Here is a 21298-nt window from a genome sequence, read left to right as displayed (position 1 = left end):
TCAGATCCAGCTCCGGGAAGGACAGGTAGAAAAAAGCCACGCCCCTCCCTAAGCTCTGGGCCTCCGGGCAGGGCAGGCAGATCCTGGCGCACTGCTGGCATCCCTGTGCTCTCCTTCAGGCCACACTCCACTGATCTCCCTCATCTGGGCTGGAAACAAAACAAAGATCAAGCCTCCTGGACGCCACGTGCCATTCCTACTTCTTGGTTACTTTCACATCAGCCTTCTAGGTACCTGGTGTCTGGGCTTCGCCCATGGACAACACAGGAGACCCCTACCCAGGGACACAGAGCCGGGCTGCTGTCTTTCTGCTCACCTTCTGGGGCACCACATGTACAAGGTAAACCACTTATTCTCACTTTCTGAAACAGCAGAGCAAGGAAGTGGTTGAGAGGATGAGTAGTTGGGTGTCTCGGGCTACAAAAGGGGCTGGAGCTGGGTGTGTGGAATTTCAAGGCCAGCGTTGGCCCTCACCTCCCCGCTTCCCAGAGCGCCAGGGTCTCTGAACGACAGTCCTCCAGAGACAGGTTCTCAAGCCAAGAAACAGGCGTGGCCAGTAGCACTCCTCAGCCGCCCTGTAAGAGGTATCTCTGATTTAAAGAACTCAACCCCACCACCTCCCCCTTACTGCTCCCCACAACGAAGAAAATTCTTCCCCCAGCTCAAGTGATACCACAGCCTACCCGCTGAGGTTAGCCCCAAACCTAACATCCCTCTCTTTTCCATCACCCACTACCAGCTCTAAATTAGCTGGAATTTTCTCACATTACCTTGGTCCGATCCAACTGGTCTTCCTGCTTCTATTCTGCTCTCCTACAATCCGTCCTCCACACAGCAGGATAATCTATTAAAAGTGTAAGTAAGATCAAGCCTTGTCCCTGCGTAAAACCCTCCAGCGATTCCCCATCACAATCAGAATAAAATTCAAACTCCTGATCTCCCTGAGAACAGAAGAGCCAGGCCGCCCCGCCCCCAGCCGACCCACTTCAGTGCGCATGCGCCGCGACCCGACCTGGAAGAGGCAGTCTTCAGAGCCCACGTGTTCGACAAGCATGGCGGAGACGGAGAGTACGGACGTTGCTGAGCCTCCGGCTCCGGGAGAGGCCCCGAAGAGTGGCGCCCGGCCTGCCGACCGTCATGGCCTGCTCAAGCACAGCCGCGAGTTTTTGGATTTCTTCTGGGACATTGCGAAGCCGCAGCAGGAGACGCGGCTTGAGGCCACGGAGAAGCTGCTGGAGTATCTGCGCGCAAGGCCAGAGGTATGGTGGCGGGACCTGGGACGGGGCTGTATAGATCCCAGCAAAGATGTAGCGGCGGGCCCCAGGAGTTGGGCCCGGGGTTATATGGTCGCGAACGTGGAGGCCCAGGTGAGCGCGCGCCGAGGAAAAGGGATGAGTGGGTGCCGGACGGTTCTTTTCACCGCCCCACCTGGGGATGTGCTTGGTTCCTCAGGGATCATCCGAGCTGAAGTACTCCCTGAAGCGCCTAATCACTGGGCTCGGGGTCGGACGAGAAACAGCCCGGCCTTGCTACAGTCTGGCTCTGGCGCAGGTGAGGTGGTGCTTCCTGGAATGGGTTCAGCCTTGCTGATCAAAACAGTGGGGGAGTGAGAAGGGCAGATGTCCCAGCTGTAGGAGAAGTGGCAGCTGAGAAATTGATGGGGTGGCATCCGAGTTGATGGGAGGTGTCCCCACGTGCACGCGGAGAAAACTGCATGAGCACGGCCTGTGTGCAGAGAAGCCCAGGCAGGTGCAGTGGAAGGTTGAGTTCGCTTTGGGGTACATGGGTTGACCAGCCTCTGAGGTACATTTACTGGCGGTAGTAAGCTTTAGGGTGAGTTCTCTTACCTCTGCAGGGTTCGGGGCCCTCTTCTCCCAAGGGGTATTTCAGCTAATTATAGGCTATCTCTAAGGAGTCTGAACAAATGGAAGGGCTGTAGAGACCTGGTCCTTGAGGGTCTGCCTGGGGGGAGCTCAGAGCAGGCTGTGGGGATGGAGTGTTTGGGAATCGCAGTCGAGCAATCTAGCGGCCCAAGGAGGTACTTTCTGAACCCCAGCTGGGCATGGGGTAGGGAGGCAAGATTCAGTTCCATTCACAGCTGTGTTCTATCATCAGCACTGCTCAGAGGTGGGTAGGCAGTTTCAGAGGCATCCTTGGGGTGGGAGCGGGGGTCCACGGCCTCTGGGCAGAAGCTGAAGGGAGAAGTGGGGGGAGATGGAGGCCTTTGGGATGTGGCTGGGCCGCTCCCCCAGAACCCCTCCTTTCCTCCTGGCAGCTGTTACAGGCCTTTGAAGACATCCCCTTGTGCAGCATCCTGCAGCAGATACAAGAGAAATATGACCTGCAGAAGGTTAAGAAGGTGAGAGTCAGTGGCCCCGGGGAGGTCAGCGGCCCCAGGGTTGGGGAACACTTGGATCCTTCTCACCAGTGCCTGGAATCCTTTTCTAGGGGATGGTGAGACCTGCTCTCTTTGGAAACCTGTTTGGGGTGCTAGCCCTCTTTCAGTCAGGCAGGCTGGTGAAGGTAAGGGTTTTGGGGGTATGTGGACTGGCTTGGACTGGTGGGGGGAGAGGGGCATGCCCTGCTCACACCCTCTCTGCCTCTGGGGGTACCAGGACTCGGAGGCACTGATGCAGTCGGTGAAGCTGCTGCAAGTCCTGGGCCAGCACTACAGCCACTTGCAGGAGCAGCCCCAGAAGGCCCTGGTGGACATCCTCTCGCAGGTACGGGGCCTGGGGTAACGCTGCCTGTTGTAGAGGGAAACGGAGACGATGCGAGTTTACGCGTGGAAACACAGCACTGTCCCGCGGAAATGTGTGTGGTACTTGACGTTTTGTAGTAACTACATTTAAAAAGTGAGAAAGAGGGGCTTCCCTGGTGGCGCAGTGGTTAAGAGTCCGCCTGCCGATGCAGGGGACACGGGTTCGTGCCCCGGTCTGGGAAGATCCCACATGCCGCGGAGCGGCTGGGCCCGTGAGCCATGGCCGCTGAGCCTGCGCGTCCGGAGCCTGTGCTTTGCAACGGGAGAGGCCACAACCGTGAGAGGCCCGCGTACAGCAAAAAAAAAAAGTGAGAAAGAAATAGGTGTGGTTTACTAGACTAAATAAAACATGTTACTGTGTCTAAAGTATTAATGTGCAGTCAGTACAAAAAAACTGTAGAGGTAGTTTACGTTCTTTTAAGTTTCTAAAATCCAGTGTGTTGATCACTCAGTGTATTTCCATTCAGATTAGCACATTCTAAGTGCGTGGTGTGCACATGTGGCCAGTGGCAGCCACATTGGATGGTGCCGTTTTAGAACAGTGCCTGGCATGTGCCCGGTGGGTCCAACATGTTTGCCATTGATTTGGGCAGAGCTGGCCCCTCAGGGGCCCCCACTGCCCTCTGTGGGAAATGGAGGTGGGCTAGTACCTAGAATCCTTTGCTGCTGAGGAAAAGGCAGGGACCGGTACATCCCAGGCCAAGGCTTTCTGCACAGCCCTGGCCACAGAGCCAGAAGGACCTTCACGTGGGGCACGTTGTATAAGAAATGGGCTAGTTCTGCAAAACCCAAGAGAGGAATAATTAAAAGGGTGGTCCAGGGCCAATTAGCATCAGCGGGGTGCTTGTTTAAAACCCAGCTTCAGGGACTTGGGAACTTGAGCTTTCTAAGGAACACCCTCTGATGCCTGGCAAGGTGGACTGTGGCTGTCCCTCCTTGGGCTGGCAGGTGGAACAGGGCCCACAGGACTCACCCCATGGGGAGAGACAAAGGGTGCTATGAGGGAGGCCCCCATCCCTCAACCCATGTGTCCACGCCAGGTCCCAGAGGCCATGTTGCAGGAGGTCCTGCCAAAAGTCCTCAAGCCCGACTTGAATTCAGTACTTGGTTCCCCTGAGCACCTGGAGCTCTTCCTCTTGGCCCAGCAGAAGGTGCCCAAGAAGCTGGAGAAGCTGATGGGACCGGTCAACCTGTTCTCAGATGAGAGCATCCCCAGGTGTGAGGGAGGCGGGGAGATGGGCTCTCTGGGCCTCGGGGCTGCCTCTCTATCCACGGGTTTGCGCCATGGCCTGGGGTCGGGTGTCCATGTGGCCCCAGGCCCCTGGCCCTGTCTGTTTAGGGAGTGCCCCCTGAGTCCCCTCCGCCTTCCTCTGCAGGCTGGTGACTGTGCTGAAGATGGCGGCCACCTCTGTGAAGAAGGAACGCAAGCTGCCTGCTGTGGCTTTGGACCTGCTCCGCCTGGCGCTCCAGGAAGACAGCTTCCCACGGTTCTGGAAGGAAGTTGTGGAACAAGGGCTCCTGAAGAAGCAGTTCTGGCCGGCCAGGTGCGTGAGTGCTTGACCTCTCTCCATCCCTTCTCCCAGGTTTGTTAAGCAGGGATGGGCCAGGAGTCCGAGGGCTCTGACCAGGCTCTGTCCTGCGCCCCCTTAGCTACCTGTGTTTCCGCCTGCTGGGTGCGGCCCTGCCCCTGCTGTCCAAGGAGCAGCTGCAGCTGGTGATGCAGGGGGACCTGATCCGCCATTACGGGGAGCACATGGTCACTGCTAAGGTAGGTGCTGCCCCCTGTGGCCCAGCCCTGCCAGAAAGGGCCAGGCGACTGGGCTGCTTCCTGCCACGAAGTTGGGGTGGGGGGGCCGCCTCTGGGGTCAGCTGGCTTCCAGGAGAGGGTTGCTCTCCTCTCCATGTCAGTGGTCCTGCCTGGGATGGGTAAGCACAGCTGCTGTTCGGAGGGACCTGGGACCTGGGTGTCCCTTCTCTCTGTGTAAAGTGAGCTGCCTGAGGACCGACCCCCGCCAACCCCTGCCTCTATAGCTGTATACCCCTCCCCCGCCTCTATAGCTGTATACCCCTCCCCCGCCTCTATATACCCCACCAGCAGTCTGTCCAGACCTCCCTCCACCCCCAGCTAGTGCTACAGTGAGAACAGCCATCATCACCGATGCCGTTCTGAGCAGTCTGTGCACCCCACACTAAGCTAAGTGCGCCACAGGAGAATCAGCTGGTGGTTAAGAGCACGGAATCCCGGACCTGGGTCGGCCAGGCTCCCTCCTGACTCCACCGCAGCTGTGTGGCCTTCCGCAACTTGCTTCCTTTCTCTGTGCCTGCTTCTGCTTGCCCGTGAGATGAGAGGAGCAGGACCCTCCTCGGTCATTGTGAGGATGACCAGGCTCATATTGTCCACAGGCGCTTAAGGCAGTGCCCGGTTCACAGGAAGTGCTGCTGGGTTTGTTAGTGGCTCATTTCATCTTTACAACCAGCTTTGGAGAGCTGCTGTTCCTCTCTTCTGGGTGAAGGACAGGCTTAGAAAGGACAGAGCAGTGGTTAAGTGCACGGACTGGGGGGCCAGACTGACTGGAGCCGGATCCCAGCTGCACCACGTGGAGCCCTGTGACCCTCAGAAGTTACTTGCAAGCTTTTTTGTGCCTCGTTTTCTTCATCTGCAGAACAGAGGGGCCCAGGGCAAAGGGTTGTTACAAAGATTAAACTCTGGGGCGCCTGGGCAACCCACCCAAGGGAGGGTGCTTCCTGGGCCTCAGTATAGCCTGTTGTGGAAGAAGCTGGGGCGCTGTTGGATCCCTCCTGGCTGGTGACCCCAGTGCTGTGCCCACCTCTCGCAGCTCCCGAGCCAGTTCAAGTTTGCTCCAGAGATGAATGAGTACGTGGGGGCCTTCCTGAAGGGCTGCCAGGACGACCCCGAGCGGCAGTTGGCCCTGGTGGTGGGCTTCACGTCCGTCACCAACCAGGGCCTCCCCGTCGTGCCCACCTTCTGGCGGGTCACGCAGTTCCTGAGTCTCCCCGCCCTCAAGGGCTACGTGGCTTGGCTGCGGGACATGTTTCTGCAGCCCAACCTGGACTCCTTGGTGGACTTCAGCACCAACAACCAGAAGAAAGCCCAGGACGCTTTGTTCCACGGGTGAGTGGGCCTGGTGGGGAGGGGCCTGCTGGCCCCAAAGGCCTGGACCCTCCCTCACATGGTACCATGGTTCCCCAAGCGGGGAGAGGTGGGGAAGATCTAAGCCTTCACTCTTTCCTTTTTATATATAATATATATATATATATTTACTTATTTTTGGCTGCATTGGGTCTTCGTTGCTGCGCATGGGCTTTCTCTAGTTGGGGCAAGCAGGGGCTACTTTTTGTTGATGTGCGCAGGCTTCTCATTGCGGTGGCTTCTCTTTTTGTGGAGCACGGGCTCTAGGCAAGTGGGCTTCAGTAGTTATGGCACGTGGGCTCAGTAGTTGTCACTCGTGGGCTCTAGAGCGCAGGCTCAGTAGTTGTGGTGCACGGGCTTGGTTGCTCTGCAGCATGTGGGATCTTCCTGGACCAGGGATCGAACCCGTGTCCCCTGTGTTGGCAGGCGGATTCTTAACCACTGCACTGCTAGGGAAGCCCCCGAGCCTTCGCTGTTAAAGGCCTCGGTTTTCTCATACGTGGCCCCGTGCTGGTGATGAGGGCGTTGGGGCATCTTTATTGGTTTTCCTGTCTCCAAGACGGGGCAAGGGGGCCCTGTTTTCACCACCTCTAAACGGCTTCCGGACTTGCGTCCTGCCCACAGGCCTGAGCGAGCCGTGTTCCGGCTGCGGAAGTGGCTCATCTTCCGCCTAGTCAGCATCGTGGACAACCTGCACGCGGAGAAGGAGGAGACCCTGATTGAGGAGGTGGCCAGGTATCGTCATGAGATGTGCTTGAACCCCAACTCCCCACGGGTGCAGCGGCCTCTTGTCTGATCCTAGTTTGGGTCCCCCTGGAGCCAGGAGGCTGGGGGTCAAGTTGTCCCTGCCCCTTAGGCAGGAGGAGATTTAGGGGAACTCCTTGGGGGAACCCTCGGAAGGGGGACCGTAGAGGCTTGGGCTGGCTCCACCCTCCCCAGACGCCTTTGCGTGTCGGCAGTTTTGGGGGGTCCTCGCCTCTGCATCTGCCAGGCGCCCCTCCCACCCTCCCTGCAGCCCCAAGAGAGGCAGAAGCGGTGGTGCCCTGGCCGAGGCCACACAGCCTCACATCTTGGTTGTGAGGGAGGGATGCTGGTCCTCTCCCTAGTCCGGCCTGGGCTCTGTTCTGCTGCGGATCCAGACCTGAGAAATGGCCGTTCTCTCATCGTTGCCACCTGGCACCAGGCCCTCGGTGAGGGCCCGAGGATGGGCTGCTCAGAATGGTGGCACTGACTGAGGGTAACACGGGTTATTCTTCCTCCCTCCCTCCCTCCCTCCTTCCCCAGGTTTTGTTTTTTCCACTCATTCTTCGAGACAAAGAAGCCCATGTCCCAGATCCCTGAGACCGAGCAGCACTTCTCTCACCCACTGGACAGCCGGACCCGGGAGGTGGTGGGCAGTGCCTTCTTCAGGTGGGCGCTGGGCAGCCTGGGAGAGGTCTGAGGGTGGGCAAGCGGGCAGGAAGGTGGCCTCGGGGTGCTGCTCCCTCCAGTTTGAAGCTGCGGCCCAGTGAGTTCCAGTGGGTCACAGTGTGGGGCTGGGGGGGGTGTGGCCTTGTTCACCAGCCCAGCCTGTGACCCTGACCCCACCCCTACCAGCCTGCTGCAGACCCTCAGCACGCAGTTCCGGCAGGCGCCGGGGCAGACGCAGGACGGGCAGCCCTGGACCTACCGCCTGGTGCGGTTCGCAGACCTGCTGATGAGCCACAGCCGCAACGTGGTTCCCCTGGTGGCCTTCACCACGCAGCAGCGCCAGGCCTGGGACCGGTGAGGGTGCAGTTGCCGCAGCATGGGCGGGACACTGGGGTACTGACGCTGGCCACAGTGCCTGAGGGTGTGCCCGTCTCCCCCAGGACTCTGAAGACTCTAAAAGAACTGGAGGCCCAGTCCTCAGAGGCCAAGGCCACTGCCTTCCAGCACCTGCTACTCCTGGTGGGCATACACCTCTTCAAGGTATGGCGGCCTGGAAGGGAAGGGGTTACAGACCTGGGGTCCGCGGTGGCCAGGAGAGGCTCTGGAGTGTTGAAGTTGGCCGGTTTCCTAGGCTGACTGCTCCGGGCTGGAATTACAGCCCAAGGACGAAATCACTGCATCCACTTACTGGGCCCCAGCTACATCCTGAGCTTTCCCAGGCAGTGTCCTTTGTAATCCCCACAGTTTTGAGTCAGCCGCATCTTCTTTTTGACAGGTGGGGTAACAGACTTAGGTAAAGTAACTTACCCCAGGCCATACAGCTGTTGGCTAGGATTCAAACGTAGGGATCTGACCCCACTATCCCCCAGGGCCTCCCAAAACTGCCTTACTGACCAGAGGTGATGGATGTAAAGAAGAAGGGCTCTGGCTCTGGGCATACCAGTCACTGATGGGGGCAGTTCTTCTGTCTGTCAGTGGTCAATTAGAAGCGGGGTCCTGACTTTTCTGTCTGATTCTCGCACTTCCAGAACCCATAGTAGTGGGTTGAGGGTAGCGTGTTTCTGTCTGGTGCTCCCCACGTGGGGTTCTGTGCCCTGTCACTATATTCCTCACATGGTCACTCATACTCCTTCTCATGACAGGTCCTCTAGAACCAGCTCTGTCTCTTTTTCCATTCTTTCCAGTAAGAAACTTTGACCACGTTTGCAGTTTAGTGCCGGCAGCTCTTTTGAGCCTCGTGGTTTCTTCCCGGCTCTGAACCCTGGTTTCTCTGAAGGTTTTCCTCTTGCGTTGTGTGGGCTGGCTCTTGTGGGGCTGCTTCAGGTCTTGAGTAGTCTGAGACGGGACTCCCTTCTGGGAGTTTTCGCTTCCAGGTCTTGGGCACTCAGCCCAGCTCGTAGATGAGCTGTGTGGATAACGATCGGTCTCGATGCCCCTTCCAGTGCTTGGCACTGGGCCTCTGAGGGGCCCACCCAGACCCTGGGACCTCCGAGCTTGACTTGGGTAAAAGGTACCCAGCCACAGCCAGGAAGCTGGAGGCAAAGATGGCCAGGGCTTAGGGCCCTGTTCTGGCCTTCGCTCCACCACCCCTGCCCCCAACACTGACGCTGCCCTGCTGCATTATGGGGGAAAGTCTGCCTTTTTGGTACCGGCAGTCACACAGGTTATTTTCAACTCACCGGTCGGTGGCTGGAGTCTGGGCTTATTCCCCTATCAAGATGGGTTTAAATTTGTTAAGATCAATGATTTTCAGGTCTTTCTCTGTAGCAATGTCGAGCCTGGTGTGGGAGGAGAAATCTAGAACTGCAAATCAGGAGGCTGGGGCCTGCTGGTGCCCTGTGGTCCTGACCAGGCCAGCCTTGTTAGGCTCTCCACTGCTCTGGCAGCGGTGGGCAGGTTGGGCTTCACGGTCTCTGAAGGCGCTCAGACCCCGTGCCTGCGTGTTACATGTAAAAGGTCATCAGCTCTTGGGCTGCCCCTGGGGTCTGGCTGGGGTCCTCTGCTCTGGGTTGTGAGGGTGACTGGCCAGGGCAGTCTGGAGTCTTCTAGGCCTCAGATGCCAGCTCCTCCCACTTGGCCACCCCCTCTTCTGGCTCAGCAAAGGCTGGGAATGGGGCCTGGCTCCTGATTTCTGTCCTGTCCTGCAGTCCCCCACAGAGAGCTGTGACCTCCTGGGCGACATCCAGACCTGCATCAAAAAGAGCCTGGGGGAGAAGCCCCGTCGGACCCGTTCCAAGGCCACCAGTGGGTCATCGTCCCGGGGGGGTGGGGGGGCAGGCAATAGGGACCCAGCGTGGGGCGCTGGTGCCCTGCCCAGACTCAGCCCTTTCCCTGCTCGCAGACCCGCAGGAGCCACCGTGGGTGGAGGTGCTGCTGGAGATCCTGCTGGCCCTCTTGGCCCAGCCCAGCCACCTGATGCGCCAGGTGGCCCGAAGTGTGTTCAGCCACATCTGCTCCCACCTGACTCCACGTGCCCTGCAGCTCATCCTGGATGTAAGTTGGGGCCTTTGGGGAAATGGGTCCCGGGATGGGGCTCTCCAAGCGCTGGGCTGCACTAGGGCTGCCTCGTTGCCACCTTGTCCTGACTGTAACCTGCAAGGTGGTCGGGGGCCTCCTTCAAAGTCTCCTGCTGTGCACCCTGACCCTGGGTTTGCCAAGAGCTGACGGGGTTTATCAAGGAGGCACTGGAGGGAGTGGCTTTCTCTCCTGGGCTCCATCTTCCTCCCTGAAATGGGGACCTTTGGCCGAGACCGGACGGCCGTGGTCAGGGAAGGCAGTTGAGAGGGCCCAGGGGTCTGAGGTGGGTGAAGGGGCTGGGCCAACAGGTGCATCAGCCATCTGGGAATCCCGGCAGGTGCTAAACCCCGAGGAGAGCCAGAATGAGGACGACAACGTGGTGGTTACAGACGCCTCTGAGCGGCAGTTGCTGGGGGATGCGGAGGTTCGTGCCAGCAAGGGGCGGGGGGCGGGCGGACACGCGGTGAGTGGTGGAGAGGCATGACGCGCGGCCCACCCACAGGACGAGAGCTCGGACGACGGCGAGGACAAGGGCAATGAAGACTCGGAGAGCGACGAGGGGGAGAGCAATGACGAGGAGAGCGACGAGGAGGAGCGGGACGGGGACGTGGACCAGGGCTTCCGGGAGCAGCTGCGGGCGGTGCTGCAGGCAGGGAAGGCGCTGGTGAGCAGGAGCCGGGCTGGGGGCCCTGCGTCTGTGTGCGTCTCCTGCACGAGGCCGGGCCGCTCACGGGGCATCTTTTCCTCAGGGCGGAGCTGACGGCGAGGACGACGACGAGCTGGGGGATGAGGCCATGATGGCCCTGGACAAGAACTTGGCCAGCCTCTTTGCCGAGCAGAAGCTGCGCATCCAGGCCCGGAGGGACGAGAAGAACAAGCTAGAGAAGGAGAAGGCACTCCGCCGGGGCTTCCAGATCAGGGTGAGCCCGCAAGGCGGCCCACCCCCCCCCCCCCGCCACCCCCCGTCCAGTCTCCCTCTGCTCCCGTCCCCACACCTGGCTGAGTCCACCCTTCCCGGCTACAGGTCCTGGACCTGATCGAGGTGCTGGTGACCAAGCAGCCCGAGAACCCCCTGGTCCTGGAGGTGCTCGAGCCGCTGCTGCACGTCATCCGGCGCAGCATGCGCACCAGCAGCACGAAGCAGGAGCAGGACCTGCTGCACAAGACGGCCCGCATCTTCATGTGAGCGCGGGTGGCCCCGGGGAGCCGGGCCTCTGGGGTTCCCTGGGTAGAAAGGGTAGGAGCCGGGAGCCCCGGGGGCCCGCATCATTCGGGAAGTCTCACTCAGCTCTGCCCCGCCCGTGTGTTCTGCAGCCCTAAGCACGGGGCCCCCAGTCCCATCCCTGCCCTCGGGGTCACTGAGGCTGGGAAACCCGACAGGGCGTCCAGCGGCGACATTCTGGGCCTGTGGCAGGGGCTGGATGGGAGATGGTAGGGGCACCTAACCCAGGCTTGAGGTGCCAGGGAAGGCCACTTGGGAGAAGTTTAGGCAGTGCAGGGAGCTCCTCGGGCCCAGAGGCCAAAGGCGGGGCAGAAAGGCGTGTCCACACGTGTCACACGGAGGCGAGAGGCCTCGTGGCCCTCGGAGGCATTTGCAGCCAGAGGCGGGCGAGTGGGTGGTGCTAGAGCAGGGAGCCCAGCAAGAGAGTCGGCGCAGCGTGGCAGGGGGAGCCCTCCCTGTCTTCTAGAGAGCAGAGGAGGTGGTGGAGACAGAGAGAGGCCTAAGGACTTGAGGTGCCGAGTGTGTAGCACAGAGCAGGTGGGGAGGGGCAGTGGACAGCGCGCCCCCGCTCACGCCCCCTGCAGGCCCAGGTCCCACGTGCTCATCTAGTTCTCCCTCCCACTCTGCCCAGGCCCGAAGGGTACTGAGCGCGCAGGCCCTGGTTTGTGTCTTACAAAGAGCCTGGAAGCCACCATCCCCCGGGGGGCGGGTGTAGATGGGGCTGTGGCCAGGTCGGGGTGTTGGCCCGTGGTGGAGCCTCACCCAGGGAGCTGGTTTCCCTCCGGCTTCTCCTCAGAGCCCATCTGCATGTGGTCCCGGGCCTGCCCCTGCACCCTTGGTCAGACCCCTTTCTTTAGGTGTTTGTTTCCTGCCTGTGAAATGGGACCCAGTGTCCCTACCCTGGGGCTTGGCCCTGCCGTGGGGCGGGGTGGGGGGTAACATCGTGACCACCCCCACCCCGCTCTCCCCCACCAGGCACCACCTGTGCCGCTCCCGGCATTACTGCCGCAACGTGGGCGACCGCGTGGAGACTCTGTACGCCCAGCTGGAGCGGCTGGTGCAGCAGGCCGGTCGCCAGGCTGACTCCTCCGTCTGCCTCTACTACTTCAACGCCTCCCTCTACCTGCTCCGGGTCCTAAAGGGCAACACTGTGGGCAAGTCCACCTGCAAGGCCCAGAAGAAGGAGAAAGCCGCCACTGACGCCGGCACCCAGCCCCAGGGCCCAGAGGTGAGCGGGCGCTGGCCCGGGAAGGCTCAGCCTGGAAAGTCCAAGCTGGTGGGAGCCAGTCCCAGGAGGCGGCGGGACCATCTGCCCACTTCACAGATGGGAAGTTGAGGCTGTGCCTTCCCCGGGACCCAGCTTTCAGCCTTCTGAAGGCAGCCCAGGCTCTGCTCCCATGCCAGGGCCCCCTCTCCCTGGCATCACACCAGCTCTCACACGGTGCAGGCTGCCAGCTGCTTGGATCTGAGCCTCGTGACCCCGATCTACTCATCGGCACTGAGCTCCTTCCTGACCAAGCGCAGCAGCCCGCTCACGGCTCCCATGTTCCTCAGCCTCTTCTCCCGGCACCCGGTGAGTTGTAGTGCCAGGCCGCCCCCTTGGGCCCCTGCTCGGCCCAGTCCTCACAGCCCAGCTCACAGCCCATCACTCCCTCCGCAGATGCTCTGTAAGAACCTGCTCCCCATCGTGGTCGAGCACGTGGCAAGCCACACGCGGCCCCGCCATCAGGTAAGGGGCTTCCCAGATCCCAGCTGAGGGCTTGTCTGAATTGCCCGCTCGACTCCTGGCTGGCTGGTTAGCTATTTGTGAGGCCTGGGAATGCTGCCCTGGGCGGGCCAGAGGGTGGGCCCTGCCCCTCCGACCTGGCCAGCCCCGCCCCCACTGTAGGCCTAGAGCAGCTGGGGGTGGGGGGCCCTTCCTGTGTGGCCCGAGCCCACCAGCTCCTCAGAGACCGTGCTCTGACCTGCGCAGAGGAAGCCCCGGGCTGATGGGTGTAGGCCTGGGGGCGGGGGTGGGACGAGGGGGCTGGAGACACAGGAAGACGCACTGAGTGAGTGGAGGGCCAGGAACCCTGTCCGGCTGACTGACAGCCCTGGCTGCCCCCCAGGCCTCGGTTCTCCCACCTGCCTGAGAAGAAGGGGCAGGGGCAGGTGAGGGCCCAGCCCAGAGCTTCTGTGGCGACAGCGCCTCCCGCGTGACCTATTCTAGTGCCCAGCAGGCTCCTGGAGCTCGTGGGGGTCCCCCTGCGGTTCCCTCAGCCCTGGCCCAGCGTGCCGAGGCTCCTGGTCACCCCATTCTCCACCCCCCCCCCACCCCCCAGGCCCAGGCCTGCCTGCTGCTCCAGAAGACCCTGCCCACGCGGGAGCTGAGGCTGTGCTTTAAGGACCCCGAGTGGGAGCAGCTGCTGGACCAGATCCTGGCGAAGGTCACCGAGGTAACAGCCACGGGGCTCCGCTCCCCCGCCCACTGGCAGTGGTGCTCTGGGAACCAAGGGGCAAGGGTTGCTGGACCCTGCGCCTGGGGGTGGGTTGGAGGTCCCCCCAAGGAGGCATTTCTCTCCTCGGCGCCCTAATCTCTTCGTGTGGGCAACAGCAAGGCTTTGGGCAGCTCTCTGGAGGGGCTCAGCCTGGCTGCCTTCTCCTTAGACCCTGCGGACGCTGGGTGAGGCCGAGACCAAGTCAGGGCGCCAGAAGGAGCTGTCTTCCTTGGAGCTGCTCAACGTTCTCTTCAGGAACATCCATCACGAGGTGAGCCTGCGCGCGGGAGGGCGGGCACCACGCAGGCAGGGCAGGCAGTCTGAGCAGAGGTGAGGGGGCAGGTGGGGAGACAGGTGGGGAAGGTTCTGGACGCTAGGCTCAGGAATCTGGGCTTCGTGTGAGGGGCGAGGGTGCCACAGCCAGTGCCTGGCCGGGGTGGGGGGAGCCGGGGGCTGTCCCTCTGCTCCAGTAAGAAAGCCGAGAAGGGGCTGGGAGGGCTGGCGACCACGGGAGGACGCGGCTGTGAGCGCGGGGCACGGGTTTCTGGGCCTGCGGAGGCGGGCTGGGCGGGTGGAGCGTGAGATGCTCAAGGGGCCGCTGTGGGCAAGGCTCTGGTTCCTCCAGTCTGGCCCAGAGGAAGAGGTTTGGGGGTTCTTAGCGGAGACACTTGATCAAAGCCCAGGTGCGGGATAAGCTTCCAAGAGGGGGCTGCAGGGAGCAGACAGGGCCAGGGCCTTGCAGAGCGGCAAGCGGACCTGAGAAGCCATGCTCAGAGGGGTAGTAAAAAGCCAGGAGCGAGAGGGGTGTTCTGGAAGCCAGTGGATTTGAAAAACAACCCATTCAGTATGTGACGGGGAGAGGGAGATAGGAGGAAAGGCATTGGCAACCCTGAGGTCACTGCATGGGGCACCCCGGAGGTGGGTGGGCCTTATGGGCTGTGGGAAGAGAACAGAACATGGCACCTGGGGCTCTTTTTTCCTTGCAACGCGAGAGAGACTAGGGATGTACAGGCAGGATTGGCTGAGGGTCCAGAAGGGGGGTGGGCTCACAGAGTGGCTCTCACCGGGCAAGGGTGGGAGGACAGGAGCCAGGGAGAGGCAGGCCATGCCTCATGTCACCACTGCAGCCACAGCCTTCCTGCCCCTCTGCAGAAGCTGACGATGGACCTGACCGCTGTCCTGGGCGTGCTGCAGAGCCAACAGCCGAGGCTGCAGCAGGGGCTACAGCAGGGGGCGCACTCGGCCGGCTCCAGCCGCCTTTATGATCTCTACTGGCAGGCCATGAAGTTCCTCGGAGTCCAGTACGTTCGGGGAGAGGGGGCCCCCACCTTGGGAGGGGCTAGGAAGACCCTCACGTTGCACACGTCCTGGTGTCTGCACCGCAGTGTGGGAGCTTTGGGCAGCTTGGGGACCACGGACGCGGAGGTCAACCCTGCCCTCACCACATACTTCTTTCCTTTGCTCACTTCCTCCCAGGCGTCCCAAGTCAGAGAAGAAGGATGCCAAGGAAGTCCCTAAGGCCACGCCGAGCCCCATTAGCATGAAGCGGAAGAAAAAGGGGTTCTTGCCAGAGACCAAGAAGCGTAAGAAACGCAAGTCCGAGGACACCACGCAGGAGGAGGCGGCCAAGCCCGCAGCTGCTGGTGGGGACCAGCCCCCCAGCACTGGCAAGAGGAAGAGGAAGATCAAGCGCAAGGGCCCAGCCCAGCCCCAGGCGCAGGGGCTGCCTGCCTCCAAGAGTCCGACCCCAGAGCCCCCTGCCACGAGCCCCAGCAGCCCCGCCAAGACCCCAAAGCCGCAGAAGAAAAATCGGAAGCTGTCCCAGGTGAGCAGAGCCACCCCCGTGTCTCCTGAGTCCCCCAAGGAGCCTGCTGCCAAAAAGCCTCAGAAGAATCTGCCCCAAAAGGGGGTTTCAGGCAAGTCGCCGCAGTCCGCGCTGCCTCGGAGAAAGGCCAGGTTGTCTTTGGCCAGCAGGAGCCCCAGCCTCCTCCAGAGTGGGGTCAAGAAGAAGGGGCAGCTGAGGAAGGCGAAAAAGCTGTGAGTGTCCCCATCCGCCCTAGAGACTCCTATTTTTTCACCGCAATTTTAATACACAAGCCACCGTCTGAGATTCTGCCTTCTGCGCCGGGGGTGGGAGGTCTGCTGCCAGGTCCTGCCCCAGCAGGCGTGGCCTCAGAGACCCCAGCCCTGGGCTAGGCCCTGCCGCTGCTCTCAGGCACACAGCACGCTTGGGACCTTGGCTCCCCAAGCGGTGTGGGCCAGGCCCAGGGCTCTGGTATCTGGCGAGTGGGGTACAAGTGTGACCATGCCTCGTACCCCCCAGGCTGCTTTCCTGCGGGAGCCACTGGGGCGTGACTTAAATATCTTTATTTCTTCATTTACAAGAGGAATATATTTGGCTTCTCTCTTAAGACTCTGAGATTCACAATCAGCAGCTCTAAAAAATAAAGGAGCAGTTTGGCTTCCGGAAGGGAAGAGGAAGCAACACTTGGACCTGGTTCTTGTACAACAAGAAAACATTGCTGGGGCCCCAGTCGAGGCCAGGCTGGTCTTTGGGGGAAGCCCACCCCTGGGTTAGCCCCCCCACCAGGGTGCCCCAGAGCTTGGTGGGGAGGGGGGCTACACCACTAACTTCCCCACCATTGAAGCCACGCCAGCCCTTCAACTGTGGGCAGAGAGCACTAAGCTGGCTGGCTCTTAGGGTCTCCTGCTGGCCACACGGGGCCACCGAGACCAGAACCACCTTGATTCCAGCAGAGGTACCGGGAGGGAGTGTGTGACGCAGGGCTCTTAGGGTCTCCTGCTGGCCACACGGGGCCACCGAGACCAGAACCACCTTGATTCCAGCAGAGGTACCGGGAGGGAGTGTGTGACGCAGAGGGGATGTGATGAGCTCCACGGGGGAAGCTGGGGGGCTGGCGCCCCAGCGTGTGGCTCTGAGGGCGGGGGGGGGGTCTGGAAAGGGCTGCATTTGAAAGCAGCTGCTGTTTGCGTGGAGGTGGCTCTGGGTGTTGGCCTGTCCCGATGTGCCTCCGCTCCCACCAGGCTTGGCCCTGGGCCAGGAAGCTTAGTGGAGGGCTGCTTCCTCTGACGGCCAGAGCTCTGGCTGCTGCCCCACAGATTCTGGGAATTGTCCCCTGGGCGCTGCCCCTGGAAAGGGCCCAGCCTGCGGGCCAGAGTCAGTTCCTGGCTTCTGGGGGGTGGGGGTGCTATGGTGGATCCAAGGAGCCCTGTAGGCATGGGGAACCCCCAAAGGTCTCAAGCCTGGGGCACAGGTGGGGTGTAGCTGCCACCAGGGCCTTCACTCCTGGTAATGCCAGCTCCCTGTCAGGATGGTCCCCCACCTGGGAGATCTCCGAGCTGACAGCCAGCCCAAGGCAGCAGAGACAGATGTCCTCCAGAGCGACCAGCAACTTGGGTGCCCGGCTCTGCCAGGTTGAGTCCAACGTCCACAAGGTCAGAGGCCCAGCTGACAGGCTGCAGTCCTCACGCCCCAGGCGCTTCAGGGAGCCTCAGAGCCGGAAGTGCCGCCCTGAGGCTTGGGCCACCCCTTCTCTGTGCAGTCCAGGGGGTGTCGTGTCTTCAAAGCTGCAGATGACGCCTTGCCCAGCAAGCTGTGCGGGAAAGTCCAGCCCCCCGGCCCCAGAGTCTGGGGAGGGCAGAGACTGCCCCAGGATCACATAAGCTGGGGACAGGCCGGCTTCTCTCCACATACCCACAGTGGGCTGTCGTCTTCCTGGGGCCCAGGGCCCCTGCAGCCCAGACCCAGGCCTGGGGGTCTGTCCCAGCGCATGGCTCCAGCACACACAGCCTTCCAGGTTAGCTGAGGACACAGCTTCTTGGAGCCAAGGCCACTCAGCAGTCCCAGAGCAGAGCCGGTGGGCACCCAGCTGTGGGTCACATGGAAAGCTTCGGGACAGCCCTACGGGGCCAGGGCGTCGGGGGACACCTCCCAGACTAGGTAGGAGCCAGGGTTCTTCATTATCCCAGTAGCACCTGGAGGGAGGGGGTCAGAGGTCAGGTGCGGAGCCCATTCCAGAGCTTCCCTCTTTCACCATCCTCCCTATGGGGGAGAAACAGGCCTTTCTCGGGGCTCTGGTAGCATGAAGGGCGTGGGTCTACTGGAGCCAAGGCGTGGGGCAGGGACCTTGGATTTCGCACTGCCGGGAAGCTGCAGCCCCCAGAGGCCAGGCCCAGAGGAAGGTCCAAAGAGGAGTCAGGCCCTGGCACCTCTAGGAGGATTCGGGAGGACAGAGTCCAGAACCGAGCAGGGAGTTCCTGGCCAGTCCCCACCCTGACCTATGCCCCCAGCCCTTCTGAGGAAGGAAGGGGGAGCTGCCCCCCTCCCATGGGTCCACTGGTCAACTCGGGCAACATTTCATCAGGAAGAGGACCAAACCCAGGGTTGGGATGTGCTCAGGCAGGAGTGACGCAGGAGCTGCTCCTGCTTCCAGAACACCCTTCCACGGCGAGCTGCGTGCTCCCCCTCCACTAACCCTGCCTCTGCCCTCCTGCAAGGAGTCTCACCCCCAGCCCCCCGGACCCACACTCACTGCCTCAGACTTTCACAGATGCACACGGCATCACCAGCTGGTTCACCCTGGGGGAGAGACGGGCGGGGGTCAAGGTGGCAGATCAGCGGGGGCCTGGCCCGGGCACTGCTCTGGCGCATCGCATCGCGGGGGCCGGCGGACCGGATGTGCTGGGCAGGGACCTCGTCAGCCCCAGGGGGAGGTGGGAGAGCCCAGGAGTGGGGAGAGGAGAGAGGGAGGGAGAGAGAGAGAGAAAGAGGAGTAAAGAGAGGAGAAAGAAGTCAGAAAATGAGAGAGAAAAGCAGGGCCAGACCCCCAATTCTGAAAAACATTCATTCCAGGGAAAAACCCACCTAGAACCACCACAAACGCCCCGGGGCCACCCTGGGCCCCCTCTTGTGCTGGAGGCAGCATCGGGGAGGCGTGGAGGCGGGGACCTTGTCAGCCAGCTGACCCACCCGCTCCAAGCCCACCCTCACCCCCGCACTCACTGCTGCTCAGCCTTGGCGCGGTCGCTGAGGAAGAAGAGCGCGGTGGCCAGGAAGAACATGCCACCCAGGACCACGACGAAGGGGCAGAGCATGAGGGCGTAGCCCAGGCTCAGGAACTCCCAGAGCGGGGAGTCCTTGGTGCTCTGGCGGATCAGGTCGGAGATCTGTGGGATGGGGGTGCATGTTAGGGCGGGGCCACCTTCCAGAGCCCTGCACCCCCCCCCAGCCCCACCCCCAGTACTCACAAAGCCAATGAGGTAGGGGCTTCCGGCATCCCCCAGCAGGTGGGAGGTGAAGCTCTGCAGGGCAACGGCGGTGGCCCGTCTGGTGGGGATGACCACATACTGGGCGAGAGGCAGCAGGTCAGAGGCCAGCAGAGTCAGCTGTGCCCCCCTGGCCTCAGCCCAGGGGTCACAACACTTCTCAAGCTCCCGTGGCCTCAGACTCGCTCCTGCCCTGGTGTCTCGACTTGCTCTCCTGGGCCCTCACCCCCTCCTCCCCAGCTTCTGAGACCAGGCTGCCTTAGCGTCCGCACTTGGCCCTTGGCGGGGAGCCAAGTGCACCGGGCACAGGGATCACACGTGGCAACCCTGGGACCAGAACCCTGACCTCAATCTTGCCCTCACCTCCCCACAAGCTAAAGACCCATCTTGGTCTCGCCTCCGTGGGGACCTGCCAAGGCCTGGGCTGGCTGGGATGGGTGATGGTGGGGAAGCAGGACCCTGCCTCGAAGAGCCTCCACTTTTACCCCCAGCACGGACTGCCAGAGCTGCTGGGCCCCCAGAACCCCCACCAGCCCAAGCAGGCCCTGACCCACAGGGGCTGCAGCTCCAAAGCTGGGCGGGCCAAGGTCAGACAGAGGGGCTGGTGGCAGCCCCCTGCCCCCGAGCTCAGCTTCCTCATCTAGTCAGAGCCCCAGCCTTTGTGGACAGTCTGAGAGCAGCCAGTGCCCACCGGGCACCCAGTTACTGGGGGGGAGGGGAGACCTGGATTGCGTGGCCCCATTTCCAGGAATAATTAGTCACTTGGCTGTGACACTTAATAAAATGGGACACGATTTGCCTGGGACCCAAACCCTGTCAGCATCTGGGGCTGCCCCTGGGGCTGGGGGCAGAGGAGGGGGTCCTGCCTACCGCCAAGGGTACTTGATTCAGGCAAACTCACTGCAACCTTCGCTCCCGCGTGTGCAGTGATCCCCGCCTGGCACTGAGCTGAGTCAGACCTCCCGCCCACCACACCTTTAGCCAGGGACTGGGTGAGGGGGGGGCGGTGTTGGAGAGAGACCACCCCGGGTGAAGCACATACACAGGGAAGCTCGGGCGGGGCCCGGCAGGCTTCCTGGAGGGGAGCTAGCCAGGGGCCCTCATGCCCAGGCAGACTGATCTCCTAGGCTGACCCACATCCTGGCACCAAACCCCAAGTGCGCTGAAGGTGGCCCCATGAGGAGTCCTTCCCCCCCTGCCCCCAGGGCCCACCCTGGCACCTCCCACCCTCCCCGCCGCCGCCGGTCCCCTGCATACCCTTCTCCCAGTTCTCTCCCGGCCCTGACTTGGAGGATCACTGAGGACAGGACCAGCCAGCCCCCCCTCCACCACCCCCGTCCCAGACTGCCGCTTGTTCTCGAGGCCTCAGCCCCCTCCTGCTTCCTCCCAGGCTGCTCCCATCCCCGCCCAAGGACACGAGCCCCTGCCGCCCGCCGCTCAGATGGCTCTTTGTCCCTGGCCGCCTGGTCTGGAGCCCATTGTTGGCCCCGTGAAGACGGCCTCTGTCTGCCCGACCCAGCCACGGGCACTCGGGCAGGCGCGCCTGGAACCCGGGCTGAGCCGGGAGGGCAGAGTCCACGGGAGCTCAGACCCTGAGGGTGGAGCCCTGGCAGACAGCACCACTCTGGTGCCAGCCTGGCACTGCCAGCCTCCCGGCCACAAACCTGAGCCTCCAGACATCGCCCTCCGCACCCAGTCCCCACATCCTGCCCTTCTGCCTGCTCAACCCTCTGATTCCAGGCCCTGCCCCGATGCAGACCCCCAAATCTCTGATCCCCTCTCTCCCCTCACAAGCCCAGCCCGCTCTCCCACCCCTTCACCCACCCTCCCCATCTGCCCCGAGAGGTTGAGAGGCCCCAGTCAGCACGAGGCAACCTTGGCCTGCCTCACCATGAGGATGTCCGCTGTGATGGCCCAGTTAGAAAACAGCAGCGTCTCCCCTACAAAAATGCAGATCTGCCCGGGAGAGACCAGAGCAACCATCAGGGGGCGCTCTACCCGCCACTGGCCCCAGGCTGCTCCCTGCACCCTGACTGCTGGCCAGGAGCCCCCAGAAGCCTTCCCCCCGGCTCCTGGCGGTCAGGCGCACGGGGAATTTGTGGATTATCTATAGGCTTCAAGCCAGGCCCACAGCCCTGGACAGGGCAGGGGCAGACTGAGGACTGAAGCCTCCCCGTGGGGGAGCCTCCCCGTGGGGGGGTCCCACCCCCTGCCCCAAGTCAGACTGCATTTTCTCCTCCAGAGCCCAGCTCCCCGGCCACCCTGGCACTCCCACCACACTCACATAGGCCCCCACGATGCTGCTCTTGGCCGCCACGAAGATGAGGCAGATGAAGATGGCGGAGCCCAGCATACCCACAGCGCACACCAGCGGGTCAGCCCGCTGGGTCCGCAGGCGGCACCAGCGTGTGGCTCCTGCGCCCGTGACCACCCCGAGAAAACCCGTAAAGCAGGTGATGGCCCCGAAGATGAGG

The 21298-nt window shown here is 62.0% G+C and overlaps 2 protein-coding genes across 3 annotated transcripts in view; one reads left to right on the top strand and one right to left on the bottom strand.

Moving 5' to 3' along the window:
• Positions 1-1008: 1008 nt before the first annotated feature.
• On the top strand, positions 1009-16010 carry MYBBP1A (MYB binding protein 1a). Its single transcript, XM_012531948.3, has 26 exons — positions 1009-1259; positions 1453-1551; positions 2276-2359; positions 2449-2523; positions 2616-2723; positions 3802-3977; positions 4138-4305; positions 4412-4529; positions 5599-5894; positions 6537-6647; positions 7197-7322; positions 7509-7676; positions 7763-7862; positions 9470-9566; positions 9664-9815; positions 10177-10263; positions 10342-10503; positions 10589-10759; positions 10864-11021; positions 12037-12289; positions 12509-12634; positions 12722-12790; positions 13383-13496; positions 13708-13809; positions 14691-14839; positions 15015-16010. The coding sequence occupies exons 1-26, from the start codon at positions 1053-1055 to the stop codon at positions 15577-15579; spliced, it is 4041 nt and encodes a 1346-aa protein (XP_012387402.2). The 5' UTR covers positions 1009-1052; the 3' UTR covers positions 15580-16010.
• Positions 15890-21298, bottom strand: part of SPNS2 (SPNS lysolipid transporter 2, sphingosine-1-phosphate) — a 35438-nt gene continuing 30029 nt past the window's right edge. Inside the window, exons 8-13 of one of the 2 annotated variants that reach the window (XM_004267020.3) lie at positions 21109-21298; positions 20715-20780; positions 18807-18905; positions 18562-18725; positions 18092-18138; positions 17394-17534 (exon numbers count right to left, since the gene is read on the bottom strand). In XM_004267020.3, the coding sequence (XP_004267068.1) occupies positions 18096-18138; positions 18562-18725; positions 18807-18905; positions 20715-20780; positions 21109-21298 (562 nt within the window). In that variant the 3' untranslated portion in view covers positions 17394-17534; positions 18092-18095. Of the gene's footprint in view, positions 17535-18091; positions 18139-18561; positions 18726-18806; positions 18906-20714; positions 20781-21108 lie in introns of both variants that reach the window. The other variant, XM_049702604.1, reaches the window with a different exon arrangement.

This window comes from Orcinus orca, chromosome 19, assembly GCF_937001465.1.
Source record: "Orcinus orca chromosome 19, mOrcOrc1.1, whole genome shotgun sequence".
Classification (NCBI taxonomy): domain Eukaryota; kingdom Metazoa; phylum Chordata; class Mammalia; order Artiodactyla; family Delphinidae; genus Orcinus; species Orcinus orca.
The sequence above is the reverse complement of the archived record's forward strand: the minus strand, read 5'-3'. Positions and strand labels throughout refer to the sequence as shown.

Excerpts from the sequence above, each read along its gene's own strand:
- MYBBP1A (XM_012531948.3), top strand. The coding sequence starts at position 1,053 with ATGGCGGAGACGGAGAGTACGGACGTTGCTGAGCCTCCGGCTCCGGGA. Across the intron at positions 10,504-10,588 it reads TGCAGGCAGGGAAGGCGCTG|GGCGGAGCTGACGGCGAGGA; the intron begins GTGAGCAGGAGC and ends TCTTTTCCTCAG. Across the intron at positions 13,497-13,707 it reads TCCTGGCGAAGGTCACCGAG|ACCCTGCGGACGCTGGGTGA; the intron begins GTAACAGCCACG and ends CCTTCTCCTTAG.